The 9,214-nt window shown below is 42.6% G+C and overlaps 1 protein-coding gene across 1 annotated transcript; it reads left to right on the forward strand.

Moving 5' to 3' along the window:
- The first annotated feature begins 248 nt into the window (after positions 1–248).
- Positions 249–1,665, forward strand: TMEM30B (transmembrane protein 30B). The gene has a single exon (XM_012777646.3). The coding sequence runs from the start codon at positions 504–506 to the stop codon at positions 1,560–1,562; it is 1,059 nt and encodes a 352-aa protein (XP_012633100.2). The 5' UTR covers positions 249–503; the 3' UTR covers positions 1,563–1,665.
- The last annotated feature ends 7,549 nt before the right edge of the window (positions 1,666–9,214 follow it).

The following is a 9,214-nucleotide window of genomic DNA, read 5'->3' on the forward strand; positions in this document are numbered from 1 at the left end:
TGAGGCGCCTATTATCTCGGGAAAGAATGGCCCGGCCACTCTAGTCACTTGAGAGGCGGAAGGGAAGGTGGTACCTGAGCAAGGTACGAGCCACTCAGAGGCGGCCTCAGGCTGCCACTTACCTGGGGGAGGAGGAGTGGCGTCCGACAGACCCGGACGGGGAAGAAACGCGGCTAGAGGCCGCCAGGTGCGGTAACGAGCACGCGCACGGCTCACCTCGGAAGGGGCGGGGCGCGGTGCGGCTCGCGGTTACCGCCGGGGCGGGGCGGCCCGGATCACCTGGGCCGAGGCGGAACTGAGGGGTCCGGTCACCGCACGTAGGACCTGGAACTAAGACTCACCTGTGCGGGAGGCGGAGGCGGGGCCAGCGCAAAAGACTCACCTGAGCCGGAGGGAAACCGGGCCTGGGAGGAGCCCGGGGCTCGCCCAGCGCGAAGCGAGAGGCGTCCCGCGGCTGGCCCGGGACAACGCTCCGTCCGGGCGTCCGTCCCCGCGCGGCCGCCATGACCTGGAGCGCCACGGCCCGGGGCGCCCACCAGCCCGACAACACCGCGTTCACGCAGCAGCGCCTCCCGGCCTGGCAGCCGCTGCTGTCCGCCAGCATCGCGCTGCCGCTCTTCTTCTGCGCGGGCCTGGCCTTCATCGGCCTGGGCCTGGGCCTCTACTACTCCTCCAACGGCATCAAGGAGCTCGAGTACGACTACACCGGCAACCCGGGCACCGGCAACTGCTCGGTGTGCGCCGAGGCCGGCGAGGGCCGCGCGCCGCCGCCCAACTGCTCGTGCGCCTGGTACTTCTCGCTGCCCGAGCTCTTCCAGGGCCCCGTGTACCTCTACTACGAGCTGACCAACTTCTACCAGAACAACCGGCGCTACGGCGTGTCCCGCGACGACGAGCAGCTGAGCGGGCTGGCCAGCGCGCTGCGCCACCCGACCAACGAGTGCGCCCCCTACCAGCGCAGCGCGGCCGGCCTGCCCATCGCGCCCTGCGGCGCCATCGCCAACAGCCTCTTCAACGACTCCTTCTCCGTGTGGCACCAGCGCGTGCCCGGCGGGCCCTACGTCGAGGTGCCGCTCGACCGCACCGGCATCGCCTGGTGGACCGACTACCACGTCAAGTTCCGCAACCCGCCGCTGGTGAACGGCAGCCTGGCGCTGGCCTTCCGCGGCACGGCGCCCCCGCCCAACTGGCACCGGCCGGTCTACAAGCTCAGCTCCGACCCCAACAACACCGGCTTCATCAACCAGGACTTCGTGGTGTGGATGCGCACGGCCGCGCTGCCCACCTTCCGCAAGCTGTACGCGCGCATCCGCCAGGGCAACTACTCGGCCGGGCTGCCGCGGGGCGCCTACCGCGTCAACATCACCTACAACTACCCGGTGCGCGCGTTCGGCGGCCACAAGCTCCTCATCTTCAGCAGCATCTCGTGGATGGGCGGCAAGAACCCCTTCCTGGGTATCGCCTACCTGGTCGTGGGCTCCCTCTGCATCCTCACGGGCTTTGTCATGCTGGTCATCTACATTCGCTACCAGGACCAGGACGACGACGACGACGACGACTGATTCCAGCTTTACAAGGACCCTTCCTGCTGCGTGCCAAAACTATTGCAAGCTTCTTTTGGCGTCTCCACCCCTCACCCAATTCCAACCTTGCCACACTTTTCCTCCCGTGGTGGATGAGGGGTCCAGAGAAAGGAATTACCCCTTTCTCTTGGGGGCTGCTGGACTCTCTTGCTAGGGTGTTTGTAGTGCAGAGCGAAACATGTCTTGCAAATTGTCCTCACCTCTTTCACAACACTGAGTTGACATGTTAGATTCTTAAAGTCTGTAGCACCTGAGAGCGGAAGGGATGGTAGAGACTCCTATTCAACCCATGTCAGATGAAGAGATTGAGAGACGTAGCAGTGTTAAACAACTCATTCAAAATTAGGCAGCTAGCTGGCAGTTAGCTCCTGACTCTGAGTCTAGAGCTTTTCCTTTTTGTGGGGAGAGGGGGAGGTTGGGATAGAGTGAGGCCCACAAATTACCTGCAGAGGCATGGAGGGGTGGGGGATAGGAGAATATACGTGTTAAATGTGTAAGTAGATTAGGAGGTGCCACGCCCAGAGATTCTGATACCATAAGTGCTGGCATGAGACCCTTGGAGCTGTGTTTTAACAAGCTCCTCTGGTGATTCCTGTATTCCCTCAAATTTGAGAATCATTACCTTAAGCTAGGTTGGTGACTGCCAGAAGCAGTCACCTAAATCGAATTTTTCAGATTGTAATTTGTTGCCAGGAGCAATGACAATCATGTTGTAGGTTTGGTTTAGCACTTTGCCTTGAATGTAGGAAGTTCTTGATGATTTATGGAATGAATGGGGATAAAAACTGCTATCTCTAGAAAACTAGTTGGCGGATAGATTTGCAGGACAGGGTTTGTGTTGATTTGTGTAATATTTTAGTGTAAAAACAGACATTCAAACTTCACCAGGTACTGTGTAGAAACTTGAAGATGCAGTCTGTACAGTTCAGAGGGAATGTTTTAATTTTAGAATCAGATAGCTGGAAGGGATCTCACAAGGAAAGTAATTTCCCTAAAGTCACATCTATGTCTCCTGACTTTTGTCTGAATCCTCTTTTTCAAAATCTATTATTATTTTTTATGTTTAGTGAGAGGGCTTTATTCATACCTTTCCCTTGGATCTGGAACAAAACTTAAATTTATATTCTCAAATGAAACATGTAAGTTTCTAGTAATTATGTTTAAATGAATGCTAAGGCATAATGTTGTGTGTTTTTTTTTTGGTGGCTGAGGTTGGATGGCATATAGTCTTATCTGTAAATTAGAATTTTAAGATTATTTGAACCTTTGAGATAATGTTAAAACACTTGACTAAAATCATTCAATTGATTTTATTAACATTAATCAATATGTATAAAGTTATCCTGAGAAGAAATAGAACATTTTTATTTAAAAAACCTCCTTTTATGGCAAAATAAAAACTTGAAAAAAAACCCCATCATGATATCATCTTACTGGTTTATTTGCTAAACACAGTTATTTGGCATTTGTGAAGAAGAATTCTCCAGTGTCTGCTGTCTGTTACAGCTACTTTCCAGTTGCTACTGTTTATGCTCATTCCTTTAAGGCAGTGGAAGATCTTGAAGTATTTTTTTTATTAGATGAAGAAATTTTGAATTGTATTGAATTTTTATTAGACAAAGAAATTTTGACTTGTATTGATTTTATTTTACTCTATTCTAGTTCTGAGATTACTGAGCAGTGGGCAGTATGTATGTATTGATGTCTGTCTTGGGTCTTCTGGGACAATTATGATTTAGAAGATTCTGTCCCACCATTTCTGTATACCAAAAAATACTTTCCTAATTCCTGACTATGACACAATTTTATTGTCAGATTTTGTTTTGGGATTTTAGGCTATGAAAACGTGATCATTATATGTACATTGAGTAATTTTTATTTATTGTGAATGTTTGAGTAGCTCACCAGCCCAGCCCTCCTCTAAATTGGCTAAGAGAGTTATTACATTTTTTAACTATGTATTTGAGAGCAACATGTATTTTGCTATCGTTCTTAGAATACTCAAGTCTATTGCTATAACATTTTAAATGAGACCATGAAATTTAAGCGATTCTGATTCTCATTAAGTTAATGAATATGGTTCCAGGCTCTTTCCTCTGGGTTCTTGAAAGAGAATAAAGGTTATGTTTATCTTATCTTTGTTATCAGGTTTGCTTAATTCTTTTGAACTATGATCTTAAAGGCACAAACAGTACCAACCACCTTGCTCATTTGTTAATAGCAGATTTATATTGCAACAAGAAAATTATTTTTGATAATAAAGCTCAGTTAAAATCAATTAATTGTTGAATTTCTAAAACAGAATTTGGACTTATATGAACATCAACATGTATATGAGCTAGATAGTCCTCAACTATTGTCTGAATTTAATAAATGGTCAATTTTTTAAAAAATTTAATATTAAAAGTTATTAAAGAATGTGGTCATAGCAGTCTTACCTCTGCATTTTCTTTGAATTGTAAACTGCAATTATTTGTTGGGTATGTAGGCTTATAAAGCACAGAAACTTTAAAATGAAAATGTGAAACATTTTCCTGTAATGATCTCTGTGCATTTTTTCTGGTGTCTCGGGCTTCCAGTTGGACTGGAATTCCTATGTTGTCTTGTTTCCTACCTAGAGATGTATCTTCTAGGAAGGAGAAAGAAAAGAGTGAACAACAATTTGACCAGAAATGAGCTTTGACCTACCTTGTAAAACAAAAGCACAAACAAAAGAGAAAGTGGTAGGTGAGAGCTCCCAAAACAGAGTACCAGAGATTTTCCAGGTATCTCCACAATCAAATCAAATCCACTAAACAACTTGCTAACTATGTAATTGTTAAAAACTCAGAGACAGAATAATAGTCTGGAATTTCCTTTAGAGCAAATATCACTTTATAATGTATAATCACAACATTTTCTGCCTCACTTTGTTGCTTGCCCTCTTCCTGTAATTGGAGAGCTCATCTATCTTGAATTACTTCTCTCAAAGAGAGTTGTTGGTAGAGCTGCAATGTTATCAACCAGTTCCTTATATGCCCTTGGATGTAAGTCATCCGTTTCTGTAATAAAAGTAAATTCCCTCCTTCCTTTAATTTTACTGGGCATTTCTTTGTGTCCCAGATTTTTTTTTGTCTACCTAAAACAGAGCTGGTTGATTTTAGAGGGTGAATTTTAAAGATATTTTTAACTTTAAATTTTTTCCTCTAGCAGAATTTAACTTAATTCTCCTCCAACAAAAACAGAGCAGTTTTAAAGAGTCACTAAGAAGGCCTTAGTGAATCTGACTGAAACAAATTAAGTTCCTAAAGAAATCTTACATAAGAGCAGCACTTTGTAAAGAATTTCCAAAATTGTCTAACAGTGTTGGTGCCATGTACATAGGCATCCTACATAATTTCCCTGATAAGACTAACAATATGTATTCAGAAAAAAATACTTCCCCACTGTCTTGCCACGTTGCATTAGGATTGCCATCGTTATTGCTACTCATGTCAATTAAGTCACTGGAACACGTTGGCATTCTTTTATTTAATGTACTTGGCTGTCCAAGTTCATGTAGGACAGAAAAAAATCCTGCAGTGATGAAATCCAACATAGACTGGGGGTTATAGAGAGACAGGATAGGGAGAGTAAAAGAGAAAGGAGGTATGAAGCATGAGGCTTTTTTTCTGGGCCAGTAGGGTCCCCAGAAGGCAAGGAATTGGCAGCCAGGGAAGGAAGCCCATGCAGAGGGCAGGGCTCACCAGCAGGGCTCATTGATGACAGAGCCTTTGAGAAATTCAGTAAGTGGATGGTGGCTCACCTCCTTCTGAACCCCTCAGCTTGTCTTTTGATCAATTTGAGTGTGATTTATCTTTTTCCTTAGAAGCAAAAGGTATTAGTGTCAAGAACCTTAGCTAATAGCCTTGCCCTCTACATTGAGCTCCTAAGTTCCTATTAAAGTTGCTGAAACCTTACATTACCGATGAAAACTGTAAATGATGTGTCATTAATAATGATACTTTGTTCTTCTAAAAGCCCTTTGTTCTGAAAGTCCAAGGTGCTTAACACTATGTGGTCTCATTAATCTTATCCATCATAATGCATGAGCTTTTTAGAAAGTCATCAAGACCAATGAGGTAGAAATATATTCCTTTCTATTTTGCTCAGTTTTGTTCAGAACTCTATAAAAGTAAGTAATGTTCTTAAAGAAAAAACAAAAGCATAAATTCTGGATGAGGCAGTGATAGTCATTGAAATAGACCACTTGAGTATTTTCCAAAAAAAGAGACTTGATTAATTTTTGTTATGATTTTAATAAGTAAAAGACATTTCCTTCTCATTTTTGTTAAAGAATCAAAAATGGGAGATGCAACACTTCCTGTTCATACTAAGTGATAGAATGTGAAATACTTTCTACTCTTTCCCTTTTTATTTTTTCCTACGGGTCTTGGAGGATTAAGACTTACCTATTATTTCAACTTAATTTGCAAATCACTCAGTTATGGTATTTCTCAAGTTTTATTTAGAAGAGCAAATTAGCTCACATATTCACTTTCATGAATCTTTAAAAACATCATTGAACATCACATATATAAGTGGCACGATCTCTGTCTCCAACCCTAACCTCTCCAAACTCACATTTCCAAACACCTTTTGGACACATCTGAATGTCCTTACAGGTACCAGAATGTCTGTGTGTTCAGTACTAACCTCATCCCAAACCCTCCTCCAAACCTGTCCTTTCAAGTATAGACCCAGATGATGAAAATGACTCCTCTGTCCCCTCAATGAGCCCAGCCAAAAACCTGAACTGCCTCCTTGACTTGTCCCTCTCTGTTTCCTCCCATAATCTGACTGGTTAACAGATCCTGTTGCTTCTACATCCCAAATGCTCTCTCAGTCAATTCTCTCTTTATCACTGCTGTGGCCCAGGACTTTGTTCTTTCTCATCTGGAAGTTGGAGGAGCTTCCTAACTGGGCTCCAGTTTATGCTCCATGTCATAGCCACAATGAGCTACCCAAAACACATATCTTAACCAGTTAACCCTCAACTCAAAATCACTCATGTCTATGCACAGCCTGAGAGAGGAAGTCTAAATTCTTAGCAGGACATACAAGCCTTCATGGTTGGTCTCAGTCTAAGTCTTCATCTACTCTTCCTCCAATACCCCACCAAATTCCAACCATGTTGAATGATTTGAAGAAGACTGAACCCAATGTGCCGTCATGCCTTTGCTCATGCCGATCTTGCCATCCACCTGACCATCTGTATCTCCTCACTCATTCTTTACCCAGACTCTGCTGTGTTTCTGTCCTCTGTGAAGCCGTCTGCAAAGCCCTCCTCCATGCCCTGTCCTCCCTTGGTGTTGGTTCCATTCCTCTCTCAGAGCATTTACCATGCTGCCTGGAAATGGATTATTTGTTGATCTATCTTCCTATTCAGACTGTTCTATGAGAGCTGAGAATTTTTTTCTTCTCATTCATCCTTATTATTGCCAATGCCAAGTATCATGACCAGCACACGGTAGGTCCTCAAACATTTGCTGAATGACAATTAGAAAATCAATGATTCCAGTACTTTACTGCCACTGAACATTTTATTTCCTACAATATAATTGAATGCATAAGAAATAATTCAGGAAACAGATGAAGAGATGGCACTCTAAACATCTGAAATTTTTAAAGTAACGAGTGCTGGGAATGCACATATATTTTTAGCATGGAAATGCTCAGCTTAAAGTTCCCATCTGGATAACTTAAAAGTACAATCAGGTTTTCCTCCATAAACTAATTTGCAGAAATGAATAGCAGATGTGTTACATTAGTCCATTGATAGTGGGGATAGTTACTTTATGCTCAAAAGGTAATCAATGCCTTTCTATTAAACGGCAGTATGTTAATGGAATGTTTACATTTTTGTGGTGCTTCTAAGTTTATAGAAGAGAATTTTTTACATACTGTAGTATTGTATAATAAAATGTAAATGAACATTGCTTTCCCCTGCTGGGTAATTACCCCAAAATCCATTTAAACAAAAATAGCATTTGTAGAGAAATATCCAGAAAGGAAGGAAAAAATAAATGGAATAGTAGTTGTCCCGTTTGCTGGCTGGTGTTTGGTTTATAACATTTGGCACATCTTGATATCTACATAATAGTAGTTTTAAAGCCATAAATAATATTTTACAGAGGTCACACCATAGTTATTTAAGTTCAGGGGTTTATTTCCCTGAGCACTAAGTAGCTATGAATGAATTATGTTTAGTCTGATCTGCCACAGAAGGGCCATAAACCTCCAAGTCATAGCAAACCGTGGAATATTACTTCAATACGTCAGGAAAATTGTACATGTAAAAGAATAATGCATGATAAGGGAAAGGTATTTTTATTTTTTTAAAGTAATATATGTTACTGGGCAGGAGCTATAAAAGTTTGTTATGTTAAACTTGCCTCTGATTCTGGAAAACAAGTTAAGAAATGGCTTTGCATTGTCTGTTCTAAGCCAGTAAAGCAGGCTGTGGAACCAGAGGAAAGAACCAGGAAGGAGAGTTTGGCCCTGAATAAGGAACAGTTTCTCCTCCTGAGCTCCCTGCACTCAAAAAGTTGAAAACAAAGAAAAGTTGCAAGATCACAAGAGGTGATTTTACAAACTCTTTACTACCAGCATTCTTCCCCAGGCAAGTGTCTTTGTAGATATACAGAAGTAACAGTGGAGACAGTTTTTAGCATTAAGATACACATCACTTTAAAAATAAAATCTAATTAAAATACTGAAATGAAATTGCTGAGCCCTTACAACACGCCAGATAATACACTATGCGGTTTCCCTTGTTTTTTTCATGTAATCTTTACAACAGCTTAATGTTATCTACATTTTGCAAATTTGGAAACAGGTTTGGAGGGAGGAAGAAACCAGTCCAAGGTTCCACAGCTGGTGGGAGACAGCCAGGTTCCAGCTGAGGGCGCAATGACTTCAGAAGCTCCCTGGCTATTCAAAGTCAACAGTGACAATATAAATAGCTGACATTTGTCAAGAACTTTCTAGGTGATGCTCTAAGGGCCTTGTATATATTATCACATTGTAATTCTCACAACAATCCTATGTAGCAGGTACCATTATAATATTATCTTCATTTCACAGATGAGAAAACTGAAGCTCAGAGAGGTTAGATATCTCACCCAAGGCAGCACAGGGAGCTCGGATGTAAACCAGATCATCAGACTGAGGGGGCTGGCTCAGGGGCTCAACTTCCCATCCTTTATTTTTCTTTCATTCTTTTGTGTGCAAATGATGATTAATTACGAATGCTAAGACTAATCCTATGAAGGAACAAGAATAGTCAAGACATCACTAAAAAAGAACAGGGGTTGAGGGAGTGAGGAGGTGGATGGAACTTGGCTTGAGCTACTAGAAATGAAGACTTACTAAAAAAATCTTCAGTAATTTGGACAGGGCGATTTTGGTACAGGAACAGACAACTAGACCAATGGAACAGAATAAAGAGGGATTCATACTATGAAGAAAAACACAGAAAAGATTACAGTTTGGGAGAATGGTTACCTCTGAGAGAGAAGGGGGAAAATGGAAGCAGGGAGCAGCAAACAGGGTGCCAAAGTGCTGGTAAAATTCTGTTTTTTAAGCTGGGAGGTGGATACGCTGGTGTCTAT

Source organism: Microcebus murinus, chromosome 6, assembly GCF_040939455.1.
Source record: "Microcebus murinus isolate Inina chromosome 6, M.murinus_Inina_mat1.0, whole genome shotgun sequence".
NCBI lineage: Eukaryota > Metazoa > Chordata > Mammalia > Primates > Cheirogaleidae > Microcebus > Microcebus murinus.

What these genes read in the sequence shown, in the direction of transcription:
- TMEM30B (XM_012777646.3), top strand. Translation starts at nt 504, where the DNA reads ATGACCTGGAGCGCCACGGCCCGGGGCGCCCACCAGCCCGACAACACC.